General features: G+C 40.0%; 1 protein-coding gene across 4 annotated transcripts in view; it reads right to left on the reverse strand.

The window, feature by feature from the left end:
* Positions 1 to 27,351, reverse strand: part of MAP3K20 (mitogen-activated protein kinase kinase kinase 20) — a 125,828-nt gene that overhangs the window by 83,074 nt on the left and 15,403 nt on the right. For all 4 annotated transcript variants that reach the window (XM_019554090.1, XM_019554092.1, XM_019554091.1 and 1 more), the window contains exon 3: positions 5,307 to 5,394. In XM_019554090.1, coding sequence (XP_019409635.1) covers positions 5,307 to 5,394 — 88 coding nt within the window. The remainder of the gene's footprint in view (positions 1 to 5,306; positions 5,395 to 27,351) is intronic.

Below are 27,351 nucleotides of genomic sequence, written 5' to 3' on the forward strand. Positions count from 1 at the left end.
CAAATATTGGCTTAGAGCCACTCTTGCATCATCCCCTCCAAACATTCATTGCATGCTGTCAGGTGGTCAGCAGAAATTGGCCCAGTATATCTACCAATGTATCCATTTATGAGGTGCTTATCACCTTTGTATTTTAGATCATTTCAAGACCAGCTGAAATAAAAAATAAATACTTCATCTTTACCATTTAAGAGTAGGTTGTTCAAAAACTAAGCAGTATGTTTTATATTTTCCTTAGCGAACAGAGCAGCAAATTACTATAATTCAGTTTTCAATAGTATGAGACTGGAAAAGTTAATGTAGAAAGAGGACTAAATAAAGACAATTTACTGATAATACTGTCTTGTTTAAAGAGGACCAGCAGCCTTCATCTAACTTAGTTATTATAGCCACTTTTATATCTACACATTCATATACGTAAGTTCCTCTCCTCCCCAAACTTGGCTTGTTCTGTACATAGCACATGTTTCAGACAAGAATCTATCTATCTCATCGAAATTTTAGTAGAAAGTCTCTGGCAGCTCTCTGTTTTAACTGAGTAATTCAAAGCTACATAACTTATTATTTAATTCTAAGAGTTTTGTAGCTAACTGTAGACATGCCAAAATTAAATGATATCCTATTTACTGAAGCTGTACCCAGAAGTGTATGTTGTGGGAGACCCTGCTAATATAAAATAAATCATCAGGTAAGAAATTTCCCATAATGCAGTCCAGCATCTCTCACAAGTCTAAGAAAGAGAGATGACTTGGTGAACAACTTAAATATAGCAACAACAACCATGAAACCACCATGCTCACTGTCTGTCTCAAGGCAACCAAATCTGATAGCAGGATTGAAGTCTTGAACTTTGAAAACGCAAATTTTAACAAGCTCAGGTCACTGGTAGGGGAAGTGCTGCAGGACCAGAAACCGAACATGAAATATGCATGAAGAAAGGTTGTTCCTTAAGGACACGATCCTTGAAGCACAAAGGAAGTCCATTCCCATGTGGAGAAAAGGTAACAGAAGGGCTGGGAAGCTCTCTTGGCTAAACAGGGAAATCACATTCCTCTTACGAAAGAGGCTAATAAACAATGGAAGCTCAGGGCAGGCCCCAAGGAAGACTACACAATGTCAGCCCGCATTTGTAAGGAACAGATCAGAAAGGCTAAAGCGGTGACTGAACTCAAATTAGCAAATGGGAATCAAGGACAACAAGAAGTCCATCTTTAGGTACAGTGGAAACAGGAGGAAAACACATGGGAGTGTGGGACCATTGCTCAGCAGCTCAGGACAGCACTTAGGAGAAAACTGAATGACTACTTTACCTTGGTATTTCACCAGGCCACAGGGAAAATCATGCCAGGTAGGGTGCAAAATGAGTAGGGTAGGAATGACTGCCTTCCTACTATTGCTGTAGAACTGGTGTGTGATCAATTAAAAAAAATTAGACATATATAAGTCAGCAGGACTGGATGAACTTCATTCGAGAGTGCTGAAGGAGCTGGCCGAAGTCACTATGGAACACCTGGCGAAACTCTTCCAAAACTCATGGTGCTCTGGAGAGGTCTCTGAGGACTGGACAAGGGCCACTGTTGTGCCCATCCACAAGAAGGGCAGGAGGGAGGACCCGGGTGAGTATAGGCCAATTAGCCTAGCTTCTACGCCAGGGAAAATCCTGGAAATTTTCATCAAGGAGTCTACTTGCAATAAGCTTGCAGAAGGTAGGATTCTGAACAACAGCGAGCATGGCTTCATCATGGGCAAGTCTTGCCTTACCAACCTCATCTCCTTTTAAGACCAGGTAACTCACCACCTGGGTAAGAGAGAGGTCAACACTGTATACCTTGACTTCCAAAAAGCCTTTCATCTGGCATCCCACAATGTCCTCACGAGAAAACTGGAGGATTGTGGGCTTGACTCCAAGACAGCCAGATGGGTGAGAAACTGACTGCGGGGTGAGTTCTAATGAACGGATCTGTGTCATCTTGACAGGAAGTGGACAGTAGTGTCCCACGGGGGTTGGTGGTTGGTTTAGTACAGGCAGTCCTTGAATTATGGCATTTTGATTTACGGTGATTTGCCATTTATATCCACGTTATTACTTATGGCGCTGGATCCTCGCACTTATGCACTACAGGGAAATTTACAATAAGAAAAAGAGGGCAGCAAAACAAACATCCCTGGATCAGTTTCTCAAAAAGTCATCGAGTGGCCCTAAGTCTCCCCAAAATCTCCCCAAAGAAGCCCTTCTGAATTCCATGACCCTGATGAAGGTGTTCCTTCACTTTCTGATTAAATGAAATGTTATGTAATTAGTTACTGTATTACCCTGTTTAATCAATTTATATACAGTACACTTTGGAAAACTTTGTACTGCACAGTGTATATCATTTATAGTTGATTAAATCATTGATTTCAATATGGTGTTTATGGTAATTTCTATAAAAAGTTGGGCATCAGGCCCTTAACCAGGAACATAACCCCTTATTATAGCACTGTTTTTATGGGAAAATCAGATTTGACTTGCATCATTTTGACATACAGTGCCTTTTCCAGGAACGTAACCCACCATAAGTCCGAGCACTGCCCGTACTTTTCAGCATCTTTATCAATTATTTGGATCGGGGGGTGAAGAGTTTACTGTCCAAGCTTGCGGACAACATCAAGTTTTGGGGGAACGTGATTACGCCTGAAGACAGGCTACAGATACAGGTGGACCCAGACAGGCTAGCAAGTTGGGTAGATTGGAACCAGATGAAGTTCAGTGTTGAGAAATATAAAGTGCTCTACCTGGGGACGAACAACCCACTGCACACCTACAGGCTTGGTGTTGCCAAACTGACTAGCACCACGAATGAAATGGTCCTGGGGGTTATAATAGATCACAGTATAAATATGAGCCAGCAGTGCAAATCTATAGCCAGCAGAGCAAATAATAAATTGGCATGCATCAATCAATGCATCTCCAGCAAAACCAAGGAAGTTATTCTTCTGCTCTACTCAGCACTGGTGAGACTGCAGTTGGAGTACTGCGTCCAGTTCTGCGCACCACACTTTAACAAGGACATGGACAAACTTGAGAGAGGCCAGAGAAGAGTCACCTGTATGATCAGAGACTTGCAAGCCAAGCCATATGAGGAAAGGCTGTGGGACCTGGGACTCTTCAGCCTGAAAAAGAGAAGGCTGAGAGGCAACTTGGTAGCAGCTTACTGCTGCTTCGGGGCGTACATCAAGGGCTTGGTGAACACCTGTTCCACAGGGCACCCTTGGGGAAAACCAGGACTAATGGCCATAAACTCTGGGAAGACTGTTTCAGACTCAACATTTGGAAAAACTTCTTCAGTCAGGGTGTCCACGCTGTGGAATAAGCTCCCTCCAGAGGTGGTGCAATGACCTACTCTGGAAGTCTTCAAGAGGAGACTGGACAGTCACGTTGCTGGAGTTACTTGACTGGACCCGATGATCTTCTGATGTCCCTTCCAGTCTTACAGTCTATGAATCCATGAAAGGCATGGGCGGTTTCACCCTTTAATACTAGTGGTAAAGCCCTGGAAAAAGAGTTCTAACTGCAGCTCCCGACAAACTGTTCTGGGCCATCCTGAAACTCCATGCCAAGAATTCTGTTTGTAAGGCACTATTTATGCCTGACATCTGACATGTTATAGTGCTTGGCTGAAATCCCTTGTCAGCACTCCTGCAGAAAGCCCAGTATAGCTCTACCATCCAGGTCCTTGATATTTCTTGTTTCCTTGGCACCATAAGCTAAACTGTGATCCAATGGAAGAACAGGCCTTTAAGGTTAAAAATCATTTGAAGTATAGGACAGTATAAATTACTCTGTCTGTCTCTGCATGGAGAACTGGACCCTTGTGAAGCAAGTATGGTCTCACTATTTATGCAGTGGGATTCCAACACTAACTTTCCCAGTTCCAAAAATCAGATGTCATTGACCAGTGCGGAACTTGTCCCCACTGCTTGTGCTTATCTTCTGTATCTTCCTGAGAAGTGGAAGCAGTGGGAACGTGTACGGGAATCTCTTCTACAACCTGCATACATGACCATTTGTTCTCCATGACAAAGTCTGAGTCTCTGAGAGCAGCTCTCTCTTCATCAGACTGGCAGATCGATCAGCTGCTGGAATACTGACCATCTGTGAAAGCTGGTTGAAGACTTCATGATTCAGACATCACTATGTATTGCTGACTGCATGTTTGCTTATCTTGTTGACCTTACAGGTTAGTTCTCTTTTCTCTTTTGGAAGGAGCCAGATTCTTCTTCTGCCCATTCCATTATTTCAAATACTTTCAAGTAAAGACTGAGCTGCCCGTTCTCCTTTGGTATGCCAATAGGATACCACACGTTGCCCTACTGGACTATGAAACAGTTATCACTCAGGTTCCTTTGGAATCTTCAAATGGAGAGCTTCACCCCTCTTTGCTCTAAAAGACCCCTACTGGACACTGCTGAGGACTATGTCCCTAGGAAGCTTCTATATACATTAAAAAGTCAGATAGAACGAGGGAGGCACAATTCTCGCTACAAAGCAGGCTGCACTACTACTCCAACCTGCCTCCAGAATTGAAGACAGAAAGAGAATGAGACAGACATCTCCACTATGGGAGAAGATGGGCAACAAAAATAAAATAAGCTCACGACAAAGCTTTCAGAGCTATAACAAGATGGGCAGATACCCACACTACATCTATAAGGCTGTCAAGACATATAGCTCATAGTTTGTAAAAATAAGTGTTTTTCTTCTCTTTTCCATACTACCTTTGAAATATTAAACCTATTACAAATTCAGTGGTGATGAAAGCTGCCTACAAATAATGTAAATATGTTAGGGCAGGTGATGTAAATTAAAGATATACAAACAAAAGCAAGGAATGTCCAAGATTTGGGAAATAAGGCTATTGCATAAGGTCTGCATGACAGAAAGATTGAATTCAAACTGAGTACACACTATGAAATGCATTTATGCAAAACAACAACAGAAGTTTTAAAAAAATTCCATTTGGGAAGTTCTAAGTTCATACATTAGGAAGAGTTCCCTGTCCCATAACTCATTCCATGCAGGTTCAAGCAATAAAATTTTCCAGCCAGAAATACATCTATATAGCATTTCAGTGATATAATTGATACAGGGAGAAACAGAAACACAATCCTACTTACATCATTATAATTTGTTTTATTTAGCTATTAAAAGTCAAAAGGGCCATAAAATTAAAATAGCAAAACATACAGTTCAGCATTAAAGTTAATATCCAACTACATTAGATGTTTTATACTATCAAGAAAAGAGTTAATAGAAGAGTTCTCACCTGTAACAATGCCATAATTAGGAGGTTCAAGAATGGCTCCATAAAACTGAATGATGTTTTTGTGACTGAGCACACTGAGTATTTCTGCCTGTTTAAAAACCAAGGAAAAAGGTTAGAAAGTCACAGATAAGCATATTTATTTTAATAACATAAGACCCTTCATAAAACCACATTATGTCCATATTGAAATTCAAGGTAATGTCCCCTGTCCCCTGCACCTCCCACCCCTCCAACCCCACCCCAACATCATGGGGAAAAAAGCCTCATCTTAGATTTGAATAACAGCCTAGGGCAGGTAGTGGTTCTGTTCCTGTTTTGGCCCCAAGCTCAGGTTGTCTGTGCAACAGGGAAAGGGGTGCACAATGGAGGGGGGAAGCATTGGAGAGTCTGTGCCACCCACCCCCTGCCAGCCTGCACCCTCCCTTTGCTTCGGCCTTAACCCCTGCACCTCAGCCTGGCTTGGAGCTGTTGCCTCTGCTTCTTCCTGGCTGGGCAGAGTGGAGCCAGGCTGAGGCCACCACTGCTGCTGATTGTCTTAGAATCGGAACAAAAAGAGCAGCAAAAGATAAGTGGTGGGGCAAGGGTGCATACAGCTGGATGAGGGGGCAGGCATAAGTAGCTGGCAGGCAGCAGGGATTAGACACAGGCACAAGGGGAGGCTAGGGGACGTGGCAAATGGCAGGGGGGAGCAAAAGCTGAAGGGCCAGGCACAAGGACGGGGGTTGGAGTGGCACACAATGTAGGGGCAGGCACAGGCATTGTGGGGCAAGGAGAAAGGGACATGCAGCACAGGGGAGCAGAGAGTAGGGAAGCAAGCAGGGGGTGCAGGGAATAGGGGACAGGCAGTCGGGGGGGCACAGGGGAGCAAGGGATGTGAGGAGCATGGGGTAGGCAGCGAAGGGGGAGGGGGGGACAGGTGACAAGGGGGCAACAAAGCATGGCAAATAGGGACTTGGGTGACAAGCACAGGCATAGGAGGACAAGGGGCAGGGGGCAAGGGACAGGGGTCCGATCCCTTGCCCCCTACCACTGCTTTCCTCACCACAGCAGCGGAGGAACAAATTAAGGTTATCTTCCACTAATCAGATTATATCTATGGAAAATTATAACATATTTATAATTTTCCATGGAAAGAATCTAATTATTGGGGGGTGTGGAAGGAATTATTTTAAATTCAGAGTCGTCTTGGGTTCAGGTAAATATGGTATCAATCAATCTAGAAGGAAATGTGAACATGGAGTATTCTCCCTAGGAAACCAACTGGTTGCAAAATTCTGTAGAGTGTAGGGGCGTAGGGTGTTTCATTTTACTAAACATTAGTAAATTTAGTAACAGAATAGTTTAATAAACATGAAAAGATTTTAAGTGTGTTATTGATTTCCACATACATATGGAGCTGAAAATGTAAGTTTACAGCATGCGAGCACAGACATATACCATTATAAATGATTTCATAAAATCATGCCTTCTGTGAAATATCAGATTAACTTCTGGTTTTGTGCTAATTTGATCAGTCATAAGTGTTTGGAAAAAAAGTCACAATCAATAAAGCAGTCAACTCCATTTAAAAGAAATACATTAAAAAAAAAAATGTAGGATCATGATCCTTTTAACTTGTCAAACATTGATACAGCAGATACAATCACTGTACAGAACACACATAAGCCAAAGACAAGCTAACCCAATGGCTAAATTTTTACTGGCTGCCCTAATCATTGTACGTAAACACACACACACACACACACACACACACACACACACACACACACTATATAGATACATTGTTATTTGCATACAAAATGAAAATTGAAAATTTTCCCCTTTTAACATGGGGGGAAGGCCCCTTGTCTTTGATTCAAGTATGACGTGCAGGGAAGCAGCTCCTGTAGCTCTGGAGGAGCACAAGTAAGAAAGGAACATGTGGTGCTGGGGCAAGCTGCTTGACCAACCCAAACTTCCCCCCTACCACCACAACCAGTCTTAGGGACTGGATTCATCTATATATGTGAAAGGGAATTTAATTTTTACCCATCTAAGAAACTAATACTTAAAGGCTGCCTATCAGGAAATCAAGTCTGTGTCTGAAACTTAACTAGAAAAGACAGAGACAGACAGAGGGGTACATCCGTTCATAAATGCAAGTTTCTCAATTCACATCCAAGCCCAATAGAGCTACCTAAGTTAATTGAGTATCATAAAAAATAGTGGTTATTCCAATAGCATGGTATAGAAATAAAAGTAAGTGCTTTCTTGTGTGGCCATATGCAAATTTACATCCTGAGACATACAGTGGAGCTATAACTAAAAGACCACTATGTGTGCTTCATTTTCATGGTTGGGATACCAGTATTCAGCACCTGTCAAAAGTCTCATGCACCGTTTGTCCTGGGTCATTTTGTTTGAGGTCCCAAATAGAAAAAGAAGCAGGTGCTTTGTACTTTTGGGTTCAATTCCTGGAACTACCAACAGGCAAGAGGACTGCTCACACTGCATGAATGGTAGCATTATTATTACTGCAATACCAGTCGCAGGATCAAGGCTTAAATGTGCATCTTAAAGTGCCATAATGGACAACAGGAACATAGAGTTGGCAGTTATCATAAAGTGAAGTTCACTGCTATTACAGATCATCAGCTACAAGATTATATTCTTTGCATCAGGTACCAAAAATAATTATTCTACACCAGAGGTGAGTAACTTCCAACCCACAGACCACATCCAGTCCACATACAAGGGGTTTTGCTGGCATCTGGTGGCAGGGGGACTTCAGCTGTGGGTGCCTTCCCATGCTGCCAAGGGGAGATGCACTAGCTGCAGAAGAGTCCTAGTCCCCATCTGGCCACCTGCCAGTGAGGTGGTTCACTCTGGCTCACCAAAACAGGTTCCCTACTGCAGTTCTACACTACTACTTTATTTTCAGTTTAGTGACATTTGCCTTTGTCACATTTAGTCAGTATAAGGCATTAACGTACCAGTTACATTTCAAACATTTTATTTTTGATCTTACACAGATGTTCATATCTCTTAATGAAGATTTAACAGACGCCAGAGTAAGCTGGTATATAAAAATGGAAAAAGCAGCTATTAATTGTCCATAAAATGTCTCAAATCGAGAGCTGATAAAAAAATCCCCCTAAGGGAAATGATGTCTAAAGAGAATCTTTTCTGAACATCTTTTAAATCACTCTGCTATTCTTAGAGTTGGAGAATCTACGTAGTTTCTTTCATATTTTGCAATTTTTCATGGCTGCCAAGCAATAGTAGATCACATTAGACAATTTAGCAATACTCATTCCCTGTAGCGGGAACCAAGCAAATGGTCGTCATTCTTACCCATCCATCTTATCCAAAATTTCTTCTCCCATTTTGAATTGGATATGCTACACATAAGTGAAAGCTGGTGAAATTTATGTAGCGAATACAGCAATTGATAACTAAAGGACAGACTTTCAAAGCTATTTAGCTGCCTAAGGATGCATATAGAAACCTAGCAGGATTTTCAAAAACATTTATATTCTTAACCCTCGTTTAAATCACTAAGAGTAGGATATCTAGATGCTTTGGGAGATCCCACTGGTTGCCTATCTATCTTTAGAAGCCTAAAAGACAATTGTAAATCCAGCCCAGCCCAGTTTCTCACTGGAAAGCCAGTTTACTTATTTTATTCAACTTGCATGAGAGTTAGCAAAATACCTAGGTGATATGTATGCAAGGAGCTCTGCATGGATTCTTTCATCCTATTTCTTTTTTTTCATGAAAAGAGAGGAATATTTTTTTTTTTCAAAATTACTATTAATTATGAATAACTCAAATGACTTCAGAGGAAATTACTGGGGTGTAGGTTGTAGCCGTGTTGGTCTAAGGACATAGGCAGACAAGGTTCTTTGGATAAATCTGGTATCTTTTATTAGACCGACTCAAATAGTTGGAAAAATTCTTCTTAGCAAGCTTTCAGGTATAAATACATCAGGCTCAGGAAGCATTTGCAGTTAGTGTGTGCTGTTCCTGGATGGAATGAATAGTAAAGAAGTCAGAGGCAGTCTGACAGGCAAAACAGGCAGTCAGTGAAGATGTAAATTGAGGTGTCAGTGGGTGAGAGACAAGATGGGGTGGGGAGGGGAGGGAATTAAAGTAGTTGGTAAATAGTGGAGATGCACATGGGGAGTCAAATGTTAGGTGGGTTCAATGTCTATATTTACAAATACAATCGCAAAACTTCCACGACTTGGAGCCCCATGCATCCTAGCTAAAGGACTCCCACTGTGGGGGTGTCCCATGCACCCCTGGGTCTAGAGGATAGCTGCTGTGGCGATCTCCCAACCCCAAGGGTGCAGGAAAACCCCTGGGGCAGATGATTATTGCAGGGTGCTCCCCCCCACCTATTCCAGGTGTGTGGGGAACCCCTGGGGCCAGAGGATCACATGATCTCTAGCCCCAGGGGTTTCGGATACTGCAGCTGTGATCCCCAGGGTCTAAGGGTCACCCACCCCCCAAGCCCTGGGGATCACAGCTCCCATGATTCTCAGGGCCCAGAAGTGCAGGAAACCCCTGAAGCCTGGGTGCTGCAGCTACCAGAATCTCTCGAGGGTTTTCTACTGGGCATGGCACCTGCTACATATGCAAATTAAAGCGGAATAGCAACCAACTAAAATGTAACACACATTTTCAAGGTCTAACTTTATAGCTGGAGTTTTTTATTGCTACTTTGCAAGTGTAGGTGGTCTCCAGGTAACTGTACAATTAACCAGTTAACTGTGCAATATCTGTAACTTGTAGAGGGAGGCCTAACTGGTTGGTTAGTTTAACTGGAAACTATAGTGCTACTTCCTCCACTTCCCTAAGGCTGAGCATTCCATCTCAAGATTAAAATGCAGATCATTTTTAGACCATTAGGCCAAACAGAAGCCAACCAACTTTACTGTTAATAAATCATTTAATTGCACAGCATGACACTTTCGCTCTATGCAAAATTACAGGGTTAGAAATATTTAGCTTCTCCAGCAATCTGATTAGCAGAACATCCTAAGTACCTTCTAATATTTATTAATATATTGTGCAATAGAGGTTGATTGTTTACTTTTCTGTTAAGAAATATTTGCTGTATTTATTAAGGAAATGTTCAATAGCATTTAGAAGAATTTAAGGCAGTCCTGAAAAGATTTAGTTACAAATTCTTGCAGCATTTTCAGGGTTTTCAACTCCAGTATGGAAGAGCTGAAATCTTAACTATTCCCACAAAGTTCTCCAATTTGTGAAAAATGGCCAGTTGGAGTAATTATCAGAACTAAAAAAGAGTACACAATTCTAACAGTAACTATTTTTAATACCAAATCTTTATCCATTGCATGATAAAATAATGTTTGGCTTTTCAAACACATTCTTAAGAATAAAGCATTAAAGACTGTAATATATAAAATTAGCATTCAGTCACACAACGTACCAGACAATATGAGAAAAAGAATCATTAAAGGCTGCAGGGTGCTGAATTTTTCAATTGATGTAACACTTCTATTTGATGAATTACTAAATCAAAAGAAGTCTAACCATGATTTTGCAGTTTTATATATGTATGTATGTATGTATTAACAAAAACGACCCCTCAGGCCCTTTTTAGTCTATTCTAGAGCTTCCAGTGATTTTGGTAGAAGCCGGAAATTATCCATAGCAAATATATCAATTTTACTATTTTTATTACTATTATTTCTAAAGTTAACTTGAATAGGATGCTAAATAAGTTTATTTTTTTTAATTTAGTACTTTAGGGATTATTGTCCTGCTATGCCTGAATCTATATACTGTAACTGATGATGTGAACTGCCCTTTCATATACAATTAACTTAAGTAATTTTAAAGGATTCCATAATTACTCCTAAAGGTAATCATATGACTGACTTTAGAGAAACGTTAAGATGTTTGAACATTGATCTGAAAAACCAAACAAGTAAGAAAACCCTCCTTATTCAGACTCCCCAGTTAATTGTTTTTAGAGTATTTCCTCATGAAGTTTTACAGGTAAGGGGCCGGGGCGGGAAGGGGTGGGGTTGAGTCTGGCCACCCAAGGAGAACCTGAAGAGTTGTTATTTAGCAGAAGCCAATGATTATCCAGTTAAGGACATGTGTGTTAAAGCCATTAAATCTTCTTTGATATTAGCAAAGCAGGATACAAACCACAGGATGCACAGTATGGTCAAAGGACTTCGTCACATTGTTAACTACACGCAAGCAAAGTTAACATCTGCTTTGATGAAAACTCTGTTTTCTCCAAGTACAAATATTTCATGGTTGATTCGAAAATGCAGTCACATTTTGAACATCAGGGTTGCACACAGACTGCAAATTGTGTGGGTTTTGTTTTTGAATTTTTAAATAATACACATAGGAGATTACTTGTCCTAATTTAACTCAGTTTTTCATGATCCATTTAAAAAAAAGTAAAATTTAAGAATAATTAAAATATAATGAAATTATCTGATGTTGATAAGGACAGTCAGATAGTGACTATTATACTGATGCAGTATTAACTAGCCTCACAAAAAGAAAAGCTACATACTCAAACTGACACTGCAAAATTTTAAAAAATAACAACTCTTAAAAATGGTTCATACATTTAAAAAAGTTAGAATTGCAAGAGCATTCCATTAACATCTAACTCATATCCCAAGATACCATATTTTTGTCATTAATCCTACACTTTTTAAATAGGTCCAGTAGTTTCAAATAGGAAAATTAAGGGATCCAACTAATTCTCACTGCTGCATAATCCTCCAACACACACTGTATGCCTACCTGTTTTATATTCCACTTCACCAGCCTTAACACTCCTCGTCTGTATTTTTCCCCTCCCTAATAATGGAATTATACTGCTGGATGTAATTATTTGTGTGGTAATGAACTAGAAAGAAATCTAGGCAAGGCATCTCAATTTTTTTTATCCCAAATCCCAAATTCTGTAAATACTGTAATGTGTTACTGAAGGGGGGGAAGGCATATGTTCATCTTCCGCTATTATAAATTTGTTGTTGCAAGCTTACGTTGTGTATGTAGATCCACAATTTTACATTTTCTATCAATTGTATCCTGTAGCTACAAGCACGTTATACTTTCGTAAGTCCCTAATACAGTAAAACATACTAGCATTAAAATTCTAAAATAGATTCTTTAGATCAAAATTGGATTTAATAATCTATAATTTGCATATAACTGCTGAAGTTTTAGGGACAATTTAAAAGCTATTATAAATAGAATACAATGAGCTTCAAGACTTCCCTGTTCTACATTTTTTTAAATGATCACAGTTAAAAATTCTAGAAAGTAGAGACTAGTAACTCAGAAACTCCAAGATATTTTCCCTGTGAATATACCTTTAATATCTGACAACAGATCCTACAACTCAGGTGACAGGAGCCAGTGGCTAACTAATGGCACATTAGCAGACCTCAGCAAGTGTGCAAAGCCCCAGTGACAAAGTTAGGCCCTACCCAGATTGACTGCAATTGTACAATCAACCAACTTAATGAAGGGGGAAGAGGTTGATGAAAAAAGTCATCACTATAAACAGTCTTTTAAATCTGCTAAAATGTGGCATGAAGCAGTGTATATCTTGACCCTTATCAAAACTTTGCATTCATGTACCCATTACAGCAAGATCTAACAGAAATGTACAGACTAGATTGTTTTTTGTTATAGTTACCAACTCTGATTTTTGTTCTGGTTACTACTGTCCGGTTTGCAACAACAACACCATTCCAAAACGGTGATTATGTAAGTTTGGAGGGAAACAGAAGTAAGGTTTGAAACATTCAGAACATTTTTTTAATTACGTTTGAAATTATAAAACATTATTTGGGACAGGTTTAAAAAGAAAGCCATCTCAATATTGCAATAAAGTAATATTCAATTATTAATGGAGTAAATTAGTGATCCATGCTTCAAGTTTAAAATACCTCAGCTGCTAGAAAACAGCCTCATTTTCCAGCAGTCATCCTATGGTATTTTGGTAGTCTTAGGGACTGTAGTTATTCTATAGTGTGTTGTAAGAAAAAACTTTTGCCAATATCAGAGGTGATCAGATATTGACTGAACGCTGCTATTCCAGAAAATAGCAGAAGTGATGAAATATCAAAGCTTTCCAAAAGTCTTCTGAAATCATATCACAGTGATGCTACCCAGGATCTATCTGACTGCTGCTGTACTGGGCAAATGCAAGAATTTGTTAAGAAATCATTTTACAGACACTAGAAAATTCAATAACAGTAAAATACAACACACATAACAAACTCTCCCTTCAGGGGTCCCAGAACTTTGGAGCTTGAGAAGAGAAAATGATTAAAAATCTTTCCAGAAAAGGGAAAAAAGACTGGGAACTGAAGTGGAAATTTCAATGCAACAATCAAGTACTATGGACAAGATAGGCGGCTGGGGATCCCTACTGCTTATCTATAGAAAGAATACTCACAGCATGTATTTAAAAAGAAAAAGAAGACAAAAAGAAAAAGAATCATATTGTTTCACAATTCAATAAAAAAAATCTCTAAACAAGAACAGTTTCTAATCTTTTGGAGATTCAGAAATTTTTTTAGAGCTCATGAACTAGAGATTTTATTGAAAAATTAGCAAAGCCTTCTGCAGAAATGGCAGTGACTACTCCGGCATAGACGCTGTTCCTCTGTTCTAAAGAGATTATCATTTTTCTGGTGAAGTATTTTTTTTTCAAATTCACTAATGAAAATTGTAAACTGCTCTAGCTAAATTGTCAGGCTCCCAATGAGTGCTCACCTTAAGCCTCTGTCAGAGTTATGAACCCCACCTATCACAACTAATGAGCAAGACAGTTCTTTAGGTGGAACCCAGTATTTGGGACCACAAGATTGTTAAAATTGCACATAAATCTTCCTTCACCAGACGGATTGAGCCCAATCTACCTGAAAGAGAACACTGCAAGATGTGCTATCTCCTTGTTACTGGGGGATTGTTTATATTTGTACTTTCTAAATAAGCTAGCACCATTCCTGCAGAAGCTTCATTTCTGTACTCCATGCACCCATATGGACTCAGCCCTGCGATGCTAGACAAGAACCATGAATAACAATCCAGCCAAAGAACACTTATGGCTTTGTTCAGATTATACATCAACTAATATTTTCAGGTTCAACTGGAGGGGAAACAGCCTTTTCCCTCAACATAAAATGGTAACTACAAATAAAGTATCCCCTCACAAAATCACATCAGATCAGGTCAGGTCTGTTGCAAGGCTGCTGTAACCACTGGACCACCATAAACACTGTAACAACCCTCCTCCACTCTGCCCTGCGTTTGGCTAGCTTTGTGCATATAGGAATCAAATAACCAAGGAAAGGAGTCAAATGGTTAAATACACTAACAATACTAGAATAAAAACTACAATGAAAACATTTTTTTTACTTGGGATTTAGTGAATACATCAAAATACTGCAAGTACAAAAGTCAAGACTATATTTTCCTCTCATCTCTCCAGATTCTTCAGGGATTCTCTCTTTCCTCACCCTGTAGGAGGGAGGTTCTCCCTACAACCTTTCTTTCCACTTTCTCACCATGCACCCCCCATGGTCTAATCTCAGCAGTCAGCCACATTTTTGGGCAGTGCCAAAAACACCCCAACCTCAACCCACATCTCAACTGGGTGTGGCAGATGCAGACAGCAGAAGATGCCCTACTCAAAATAGTAACTTTTGCATGAACAAGAGATCCAGCCAAGAACTGGAAATAGATCAGGGGTTGGCAACCCCTGCCACGCATGCCAGAGTGAGGCCATTTTGCTTGGCCTCCAGTTGAACCTGGTCTATCTCCAGTTCTTGCTCACCCAAAGGTTACTATTTTGACTGGGGCATCTTCCAGCAAGGGCTAAACTCCTGGAATATATGAATCCAACATATAACACAACCCAGCCTTGCATACAAATCTTTTTTTAACCCTATACCCTCTCAAACAAAGTTACTGCTAGACTAACAGCCTATATTGGCAGTTGGCAACCTACAGCCCAGAAGGATGAATGCATCATGCAAAGGTCTGATCTGTTCCGCATTATATTAAGGACATGCCAATTCCCAAGCAATTTGACACAGTCCACATTTTGCTAATGGCACCCCAACTGCCTTCACACTCCAGCCAGCTGCTACAGGCCACCTAGGGAGGATCAGGGCTGTTCTTCCTCACTGCAGCCTCTTCTCACTGTTGCTGGAGCAGTGGAAGCAGTACAGCAGCCCATGGTACTGGCTGGGTTCCAAGATGTGGCCTGCATTTGCAAAAGGCTGCCAACCCCTGGCTTATATCATACCCTTTTATCCACATCTGTATGCTTGTGAGATGTTTGGGAGCAATGCTCTAGGCTAGGTCTCAGTGGTTTCAATCCTTCACAAAAACAGCAAGAATTCAACTTTCAAGTTTTTATTGACCTGAACTGAGAAAGGTTTCTTTTCACTGTTTAGGTGAAAAAAAACATGACAGCCATATTTTTGCATAAAATGCAACACCTACAGGCAGAGCTATTACAAAGCAGTTGGGCATCCGTGGCAGCAGAACACATGGAGGCAGCAGCAACTTCCAGCTGCCACTATGCCCATGGCATGACTATATAGCGGTAGCAGCAGCTGATATTTTTTCCTCTCAGCTGTCACCTATGCAACCCACCAAGTTGGCACCCCGGACAGCTGCCCTGGTCACCCCACCCTAGTTATACTACTGCCTATTTGAAGAGATGGTCAAAAAAGTCTTAATGAAAAGACTGGCTATGTCAAAATTGCTTTCATTTTGTAAAATAGATTAATTTCCTGGTTTTGAAGGATTTTTTAATAGTTCTTACTGGAAACTGTATGAGTTTTTTAATGACTGTGAACATATTTAAATTAAAATTGATATTTCTATGATAATAGTGCTTGTGGCAAAAATATAATGACAATGAAAATATTGACGCTCACCTTTAAAAAAAAGGACCTTTCAATGAAAAAGCTTCATGCAAAAATATCTGAATGCAAACTCTACCACTGTGTTTATAACGTGTATTTGTTACAAACACAGTAGTAGGGTCTGCATTCATATATGTTACATATATACATACATAAGTGTACATACATACGTGAACACACATACATACAAATATGTGTACACACACACCCTCTATCTAAAGTTCCCACAACAGAAAGATATAAATGCTTATTATTTGATAATGTTATTTATTGAGGACTTGGTTGTATTCCCTTTTGAACCTCAAAGAACTGTAGAATGCTTTAGTTATTTAAGTTTAGAACCATCTTAATTAAAATAAAATGTCTACGCCAAGAACTACTGCAAATGATTTTTTTAAGGCAGTCATTTAAATAGAAATATTTCCAGACCCTCTAGGAACTGGCAAGTGCTTTCGGCTCTACTATTTCAAGGAGTTATCCTGCTCCTAGGGAAGTTAACTGCAGATGTTTTGGAGTGGTAGATAAACAGAACATTTTCACTACCACCAAATCTCCCAAAAATAATTCAAAGAAGTATATAAGAAGGATGGCCGGATACTAATGCATATTCTGGGCGCATATTGGAAAAGAAGTCCAGAATATATTTCACAACACCTAGAAGGATGAACACATCTATTAAGACCCAGAAAGATCGTAACACCATGCAACCCTATTTTACTTGTATTTTTTTTTTACTTGTGTATCTCTGCCAGTTCAACTGAACCAGATTTCAACAATCCACATCTTTATACTTAATTTAATCTCTCTTTTAAAGATTTTATTAGACAGAAAAATAAACCTGAACAAATGTTAGACATAAAAAACCCAGGATCCATATACATATATATTAGCACATTAGAAATGTTATATATATATATATATAACATATATTTATATATAGAAAGAACACTTATGCAAGTATATTATTCCAATTTTGGGATTCAACATTTCTTTCTACCATTCCCTTGTAGGGGACCTTTATATACCTTCAACATGACACAAGAAAAAGAAGACTGGAACACTATATTATAATAGCACACGAGAACCTAAGAGATTGGGCTCCTTTGTGCTAGATGCCATATACACAAGAACTGAGTCCCTTTCCCAAGCCCTTACAATCTAAAGCCACACAGAAGACACAATAAGCAGCTCTAATGACAATTCTGTTCAATCTGAATTCAACAAGCAAAATATTGAAGTACTGAAGTGGTTAATCAGTGAATCAGGTTGCCTCTATTTAAATCCCACAGTTTTTCTCATTGTAAGGAAATGTCACTCCCCGCCGCACTACTTTGTGAACAAGAGAATTCTAATCAAAACGAAAAGAATAGCTCTGTATCGATTAGCACAATGACTGCAATATCGACTCTGCTTGGTTTGTATCTGTGTTCCTCTACGAGTTCCTTGAGGTGCCTGAGGACCTCTGATATAGGATCATGTTTCTCTCCTAACACTGTGGAAGGCCCAGGGCTCAATTTACCAAAATCTCTCCAAAAACAGCAATACATATCAAGTGTCCACAACTTTTTGCTTCAATTTTTGGCCTGATTATGGCAGAGATACACCCCTGTTCACTTTGGTCAAAAAACCTACATTGGCAATGAACTAAAATCAGAGGTCCAATCCTGGACACTCTTAAACCACTTAGTGCTCCTAAGTGCACTGTGCTGGAGATGTAGAACCTTCTTATCATCATACGCTGTCCCATTCTCCAGAGCAAGGGATGTAGCAATTAATTCCTGAAGGCTGTTTGAAGTCACACTGAGGACCTGATCAACCCTTAGGCTGCTTCAAGATCAGATAGGTGCAAAGGTAACTGAAACTCACCTCCGCCACCTTGCCCTTTCTCATCCAAGTTTGAGCTAAAGGCAGCTTGACTGAACTAAAGAATTCAGAAGTCCATAATGATTCTTCTGCATTTGATTTAAATCAGCCTTCAGTAAACCTGACTGTTAAGCACTGCTGACATGCATGCACAAACTCTGAAAGAAGGAGCCATGCTGTATTCCTTCCTTTCTAAAATGTTCATCCTCCCAGCACATGGTCACAGGATTCTATTCCATTTCCCTTCTCACTCAACAAGGACTGTATTAAAATTCAGGCTGCCTGGATATACTGCAAGAAGCTTCAGTTGCAGTGCCATCAGTATATAAATAGCACTTAGCTCAAGGTGTCAGTTTTACCCACCCAGGGTAAGTACAGACAGTCAAAAAGCCCAAGGCTGAATAGATTCACAGGTCTAAGATGCATAGATTAAACTGATGAGCAAGTAAACAGACTTCTACTCTTGTTTCTGGAAATTCAGCTACATGCCTTCAGTGGCCCAGGCCAGAAACCCTGGGGCACGAGAGCATGCCTCCCTGCTGAGCTGGAGCAGACAGCTTGGGCCAAGGCTAGCTTTCTGACCTTATGAGGGGGGATTGGCAGGGGAGGTACCTGGTATCCAGAGATGCTGGGGGGCTGTGAGTTAACATGAATCTGGAGGGGATCTGGAACAGAATTTCAATAAACCATTTTAACCTAAATCAGTCAAGTCTGACATCCAGGTTTCTCTTAAACCAGTTTCAGCCCATTTGAAAGCAATTTATGTGCACTGAACTTCTGTTGTGTTACAGATTAGAACTGGTTTTCAATCACTTATAGTGGTTTGTGTGTAATTTCTGACCCTACTCCCAGAGAGGACAGACATTATTTTCCATCTGCCTGGCAAAAGCTGGAGCTTGAATGAAAGCTACAAGATGTTGGGTAGGTTGGAAAAGACAATGGGAAGTGCAAGAGGTTCCCTTCCTTGAGTGTGGATGTGGTGCTGTCTTTTGTTATCATGATTCACAATTCCCCCTAAGAGAGCTTCTGTCTTTATAAAAATTGACATTTTGAAGGCTGTAAGTTTTATATTAGACACTAACAGTCATCTATGTCTTGACTGCCTCCAGATTAGTTTACTGCAGTATGTTCTAGTTCGTAGTTTGTCTGCAGACCTTTCAGAGATTTCAGCTGTAGAAAGATACTAGCTGCCTTCCGCAGTCAGTAATTGTTCATACATTAATCATTCTGCTAAAGATGCAGGGGTTTACCTTTATAGCCTGATTTGTGCAGCACCCCCACAGAAGTCTAATTTTGGTTTTAGCTGGTAGAAAGAGTCTGTGCTTTGCCAAAACACTACATTTTCAATGACAGTGAAAAGTTCAACCAGCTCAATTAGGTATCCAACTTTAGCAACCCACATATGAAAATAACGATCTTAATGTTGCTTTAGATTCTGCATTGTTGAGAAAGTTTGCTCTCTATCTCTTCTCACCTTCAAAAAATTAATGTCTTTTTTGACAGGCATTTTTGAGGCACAAAGATCTTAAGGCTACAGAAACCTCCTGCTTTCTTATATACACATTGTTTAGTTTAGAAAAATGTACCTTTATTATTGTGCATGTACAAAAAAGGTTGGTAGCAGTCTTCTGAAAGGATTCCTTTTTTGTTCAAAGGGTTCATTGAATTCAAATTTTTGATAGTTTGTACAAAATGGCATAGCTCGAATTATACTGGAGTTGTAAAGTTCAGATCCTAATTCTTCAAATACATATTTTAAATTAAACAGTGTTCTTAAAATATATATAAATGTCATTATTCATTCCTCTTTTAACCACTGTGGATAGGACTGGATTTTAACTGTAAAATTATGTATAGCCTAATAAAGGTGAAAAATCCTCAGCTGAAGCATGACAAAGGGACCCCTCCATCCCTTCTCAATTTTTCCATTGCACAGTTCTCTTAAAAGAGGTATCTCACAAGAGAACCTGAAGAGTGAAAGATTTAAAGTGTGGAACTGAAATGCACCTATCAAAATCAGAATTGTGATCCAAACCCAACCAGCTGTCAAATCTAGCAATATGAATGTATGCACACTTCTGCCTAATAAAATTTGAATCAAACACTTTGCATCTGATTCTCCATGTGAGCTTTTATGCAAACTTCTAAAGTGCAAGGAATCCTGGGGTGGAAGAGCTATTCTGAGAGCTTTCACATAGTTCATGTAATTAGGGAAACCACTTCCTTTGATTGTAAGTGTTCAAAACAGCTGAATTTCTTCTGTCAAAGGAACTCTGTGATTTGGGTCATCTCTTGTACTTGCTCTTTCATGTTTCTCAAGATAAGAGGTGAGACTGTAGAGCACATTATTTAGGGAAAAAAAGATTCCACTTTTTGTTTTAGGGATTGAACTTAGACTATTCAAAAGGCTGTCATTTGGAAATCTATCTTTTTTTCCCTCCCCCTGTTTCCTTCTTTTTCTGCTAGGCTCTTCAGTGGCTCTAGTGAACATAGTCCAAAATGCCAATTTAAGGCTAAGAGAAAACTGGAATATGGTACACAAAGAAGAGGGTTGTAGTTTTTCTTTGTTCTATTTTGGCTGAATATGTAATTATAAAAGAAGCTGTATTTGCAAGACCTTGGTCACCGTATCATGTTAATTTTTTTTTTACTGTTCTAAACACTGACCAAGTAAAATGAAAAAAACATAGACAGTTTGAAAGGTAAAGGAAGCTACTGCCCTGATATTTGAAGGTATCTGTGGGCTTCTTTCTTTCCCAAAAATGAAGTCAGGTCACCATTTCAAGGAAAAGAACTTGTCACTGGTACTAACAGCCAATGCCAATACTATTTCTGTATCAAGTGTCACTTATTCTGAAAGAATTTCTCCAGCCAAACATTCCTGTTAGTGTTGTTACTGAACACTCATCTCAGTAAAGTCTTGTGGGGGGAGGAAAAAAAGCAATGACTCTATTTCTAAAGGACAGTTTTTTGTTTGGGGTTATTTTTTTAAAGTAGCATACGATCTCATAGTGCAATTTAGAAAAATATTAAATATGAATGGTGGGTTTGCTAATTAAGAGAAGGATTAATTCATAATGTTCCCAATTAGAGAATTCCCTTACTAAGGGACAGGGACACAATGATAAGTTTGATGCAAATACCTAAACATATATAATAAAAGAAACCAGATGTGAAAAGCCAGCTAAGTTTTGGACCAGTACACAGTATAAGGTCTATTACAAATGCCTGTGAAGGATATTACCAAGATTTAGAAGGAGAGCTGACTTTACAGCTCTGATTTTTACGCTTCTGCCTCTAAGCACAGCCTTCACCTTCACATGTAAACTCATTACAAAAAGGTCATCTCTGCAGAGTCTCTTATTGGTCTTAGTACAAATGATTTTTTTTCAAGTTGATAGCACGCTGTAGTCATTCACGTGTTTCATTGCTACTAGTTTTCCTTGTTTTTGACAGTCAGTCACAAACAAAGGAGAAAGCATGTAATTAGACAATATATTTCCAAACCCCCCCCAAAGGGACAGGAAGAATTTGATAATTTTGCATCTGAAATAACTTTTTAAAACTATTTTTAAGAGTAAGTTTTCAAGTCAGAAACTCCACTAAGCTGCACCCACCTAGAAACAGAATATAACTAACTTCAGTGAACACAGGACCCTGCGTGGAGACTGAGCTGTCATTTAGAAGTGAGGTTCCTTGACTGAATGCTTGCAAAGCTAACCTGGCAGATGTGAACTAAAGCAGATCAGTTCAGCACTCTCTTCCTACCTTTGACTACAGCTCACCTTACTTCAGGTGCAGCTACTGATTGCTTAGTAGATCTTTAATAGTCTTGTTTGTTTTCACTGCTGCTACTGAAAGCCCCATATCTCAATTACAAAAAGTAGATTATTTACTTATCTAAACAGCACTATAAAATTTTACCTCTCCCCTATGTTCACCATATCATAATAATGCTTTTCGGTGTTGACAGTGACACTGCTATACATTTTACAATAATAATCAGACTGTTTTTCTCATAAGCACTCAATCATCTGCAGCCTTGTTTGTGTAATTTTACAGAGTGAAAGAGGAAAAAAGACAAAAGGCTCTTATTCTCCCCTCTTTTCTTCTGGAAGGGCCAAGCACAAACCTAGCAGGAAGCTCCAGGTTAGTGCTGCCATAGGGTAGAGAGACGGCCTAGCGCCCAACTCTCCAGATCAGCCAGCAATTCAACCCAGAACACTGATGATATAATAGGAAAGGTAGCACTAATAATATTTAGCCAATAGCAGGGGTTTCAAAAATAGTTTTTAAATTAAAAAAATATTTAAGTTCAATGTGATTTTTCTTTTAAAATAGCAAATTATACAAATAATTCGTAACCACAGAATCCAGCAGGTGGGGATGGTTTCAGCACATTTAGAAAAAGGAGCACTGTGACATTTTTGTTATTTGTCTTCCTTGGCACCATTACAGCAGTGCAATAATGGAAACTGCCTTCTCTTAACGTATTTAAATACAAGAGTTAACTAAGAAGCTGCTTTCTACATTTTTTCTGCACTGCACAGCTATGATAAACAGGAACTAAATGTTTCTTTATAACTGTTTATATAACCCTCTTAAAATGAAACTTTCTTCATCAGCACCTCAGTCAGTGGAGGTAGGTAAACATGAAAGAACCTTTACAAGTTTGTTGTATCCTTTTTACTTAAAAATTAAGAGAATTTACATTCTAACCTTGACAGTGGCATCAAAATAGAATATATTTTCAACAAAAAATATATTCTAATATATCATCCAGCTACTTCATGAACATGCAATATAAAGAAAATAAGCTTAGCAAGCAATGAACACAGATCACAAAAAGGAAAGCATTTGTACACCTGCCATATGCTTTACTGTTATTCTCAGGGGAAATAAGTAGTTACTGAAGAGCTCATTATTATTTGTATTATAAAACACTGAGATTCCAGGCTAGGTCTAGGTACCAGACATACATATAATGAAAAACTGTTCCTTCATTCACCACTTTATGTTGCCATTTGCCAATACAGAAAGCAAACGCACACTGTATGCATACACACATTCAAATAATCTGGGAGAATTCTCCTGTTTGTTTTCCTGATAGAAAAAAATATCCAGTTGCATGTCCAGACATTCAAACAGAGAGGCCCTGAAGAGTGGACATCCTGCAGTACTGACGCTATGCAGCTAGGGGAGGATGACGGGGGAGGCAGGGGAAGGCTGTGCATATACCAATATCTCCGTATCCTCTGCAGGTTCTTAGTCTGCCTGGCAACAGATGGTGATTGTGAAGGAGGTGTGTTTTGCCTCCTGCTGCAGCAGCAGAGTCCAGCAAGCAACACACTATATCCCTGGGGAGAGGTGATACTGGAGGACTGTGGCCTCTTTCAAAACAGCTGTCCCAGGAGAAACTATCCTGGGAGGGATTTAAATCTGGTTGCTCCCAAGTTATTTTTCTCCCAGGGAAGCCATTTTTTTCTGGGAGAAAAAGCGTAAACATTTTTACATTTGTGGTTTCTCCTGGGAGAGCAGTGACTGTCCCAGGAGAAACTGTATGCCTGTACAAGGCCTACTAGTCTAAATTACTGAGCCAAAGCTTATTGGCTTAATCAGTAAATACTAGCAATATTTATGTAAACTTCTCCAAAGCCTATATAAGAAAAAAAATTTGCTGCACGAAACTGATTTCTAATTCAAGCTCTCTGCTTGGTGTCTCACAGTCCAATAGAGGGGAATCATTTTACCACAGTGGACGCGTCTACACATTCATTACTGTGACTTAGATACTGTGCATTTAGATTAGTACTTGCTTAATAAAGTACCAACTAAATATGCAGTACCTGGAGTTACTGTGCAGTAGCGCTGATGTATGGTTATTTAGTGACGCTTACTGTGCATTAGCCTAATAACACTGCGCAGTGGGCTGTTAACACAGTTTGTGCTGTGATGTGCTACTGCGCAATGTTATTAGGCTAATGGGCAATAAGCATCTGTGTAAACGCACCCAGTGTTTACCAAATTTAAACAAGGATGACAAAATAAATGACTTCTACCACCCAACCCCTTACGTGACCCATTTCAAAGCAAACCTGTATTATTACATTCCAAACTATTTTAAAATAACTGCATAAATGCGATACTCAAAACTTTCATTAAAAAAAATCTATAAACAGTTGCAGAAATAATGTCCAAACTGTGAATTGATTATTAACTGATGCAAGGATGTGTGCCTGAGTCTGCAAACATGTGAACATCTGAAACAACAGATGTGAGAAAAATGCAACTTGGACACATTAATATCAAAGAGCCATTAACAATCAGGTCTGAAGACAGTTAAGATGCCCACAATAAGAGTTTTGCAGTAGATCATTTCAGCAGAAACTTTGGGTCACTGAGGAGGTCAGAGGAGGTGACACACTAGGGCAGCTGTTTGAAGTCAAAGGATAAATGAGCATAGATTAATGAGCAATACAGCCTTCCCTCCAAATTTAAGATTTTTTTTCATCTCTTGAAAAGGAAGAGGAAGGTGAGATGCAGGCATTTTCTGAGGCTTAAAGCTTCAACAGCTTCTAGGACAACAAATATTTAAGCCACTCCCTGAACCTCTCTGGAGTTAAAAACCACAATTATCCTATGTACCGCTGCTAAATACTGAAACTTCCAATGACAAATTCTGCAAATCAGTAACAAAACAACAATTTACAGCATACTGAAAATTTTAAATTTTGAAATAACATAAACCACGCTACTAAAATAAAGAACAGTAAGAATATCATCTTGATGAACAGGACACACTGGACAGTTGTCAGCATCTGCTCTTTCCACAATCTAATCAAGGTATTTGGGAGAGATGCGTAGGCAAAAATCAAATCTAGTTTACATATTAAATTTTTTAACAACTTAATAAGCAAGAACAAGATTCCCTCCGTCTACTTGATAATTTCTATTCCACAGTTGTAAAAAGCTGATGGTAAGTCTTGCTTATGTTCAAACTATGTAGCCAATTTAGATAAACCAAGTTTCGAGATGATTTAGTTGAAACCAATTCAAACCCTTGTGTACATGAATTTGTTTTAAAGAGGTTTATTTCAGTTTAGCTTAAGTCAAATCCTAAATGAATTTTAGATAACCAAAAATAAGTCTGGCTTTAGAGAAATATGTAATAATGTCTACATTCACTAGAATGTCAGGTAAATTTGTACTTTATAGATTTGCATCTGTATCTTATAAAATTCTACTCATCCAAGGAAAGACTTATTTTAAGCAAGTAGGTGATCCAAAAAAATCATCAGCATCATCAGCAACTGTGGCAAAGTAAACTCTAACAGATTATGGCCAGATTCAGACATTACACTTTTACTGGTATAAGCAATAAGAAACTAATCTCTCCCTATAGTAGAACAGAAGCTTGGCACACAAAACTGGTCTATACTTGTAACAGAACAAAAGTTCAGCACACATAGATTGGTTTAAAAATTGAGGAACCAGGTAATATTTGCCCACCCTCAACCAAAGGGCTAATGTATGGTCTGTTTGTTACAGATCAAATTATGCCACTTACAAAACTGTGCAACTTAAATTTATCCTGCCTCAGGTTTTTTGAATGTCTGTACCTAGCCTATGTGAATCATAGAATCAGAAGGGACCTAGACAGATCATCTAGTCTAACCCCCTGCCATGGGCAGGAAGGAGTGCTGAGGGTGCCAGGTGCCTACCCAGTCTCCTCTTGAAGATTTCCAGGGAAGGTGAGAGCACCACCTCTCTGGGAAGCCTATTCCAGGCTCTGGCCACCCTTACAGTGAAGTAGTTCTTCCTAATATCTAACCTAAACCTATCCTCCCTCAGCTTGTGGCCATTGTTCCTGGTGACTCCAAGGTGAGCCCTGGTGAACAGACTTTCCCCGAGTCCCTGCTGCTGGCCCCTGATAAGGTTGTAGGCAGCCACAAGATCCCCCCCTCAGTCTCCATTTGCAGAGACTAAAGAGATTCACGTCCCTCGCCTCTCCTCATAGGGCTGGCCACGGAGGCCCTCAACCATATAAGTGGCCCTCCTCTGAACCCTCTCCAGTTCTGGGCACCACACTTCAAGAAGGACATGGAGAACCTGGACACAGTACTCCAGCTGTGGCCTGACCAGCGCCCCACAGGTTGGTGTCATCAGCAAACTTGAACAGGTTGCTAATGAAGATGCTGAACAGCACCGGCCCAAGGACTGAGCCCTGGGGGACTCCACTGCCCATACCCTCCCAGGTCAACATCGACCCGTTCACCACCATCCTCTGGGTTCGCCCCTGAAGCCAGTTTGCCACCCATGTGACTGTGCATTTGTCGATGCCACAGTCCCTCAGCTTGCCCACCAGAATTGGGTGGGACACTGTGTCGAAGGCCTTCTGGAAGTCCAAGACAATGACATCGACTTCCTCCTTCCCATCTAAGCTCTTTGTTACTTGGTCATAGAAAGAGACCAGGTTAGTCAGGCAGGATCGGCCTTGCAAGAACCCATGCTGGTTACTCCTCAACATCACTTCCCCTGCAGGGCTCTCACAAATGCAGCCCCTAAAAATTTTTTCAAAGACCTTCCCCAGGATAGAAGTGAGGCTGACTGGCCTGTAGTTACCAGGCTCTTCCTTCCTCCCCTTCTTGAAAATAGGGGCCACACTGGCCCTTTTCCAGTCCTCAGGGACTTGGCCAAAGCACCAGGAGTCCTCGAACAGCCGTGCCAATGGCTCCACAGTGACACCAGCCAATTCTCTCAGCATCTGCGGATGAAGGTCATCCGGGCCCACCAACTTGGACATAGCTAAGCCCTCCAGGAAATCCTTAACTGCGTCTGAACTAACAGTCAAGGGACTCACAGCCTTCCTGGGTCTCTTTACGCTATCACCCGAGAGCACCCCATTGTCAGCAGACAGGAACACGGAGGCAAAGAACTTGTTGAAGTGTTCTGCCTTCTCTCGCGCGTCTGCCACCAACTGCCCTGCCCTGCCCCGTAGGGGTCCAATGTTACCCCGAGACCTCTTCTTGCTACCTATATACTTGAAGAAGGACTTTTTGTTATCCTTAATCCCAGAAGCTAATCTAAGCTCTAGTGCTACTTTCGCCTTCCTCACCAAATCCCTACAAGCTCGGGTCAGGGAGGGTCCTTTGTCCCTGTCCCCGCTTCCACTGCCAGTATGCTTTTTTCTTTGCCCTCAAGCCAACCTGGATATCCGCGCTCAGCCATGAAGGTTTCTTGGA

The sequence above is a fragment of the Crocodylus porosus genome, unplaced genomic scaffold (genome assembly GCF_001723895.1).
Source record: "Crocodylus porosus isolate Cpor-Errol unplaced genomic scaffold, CroPor_comp1, whole genome shotgun sequence".
NCBI lineage: Eukaryota > Metazoa > Chordata > Crocodylia > Crocodylidae > Crocodylus > Crocodylus porosus.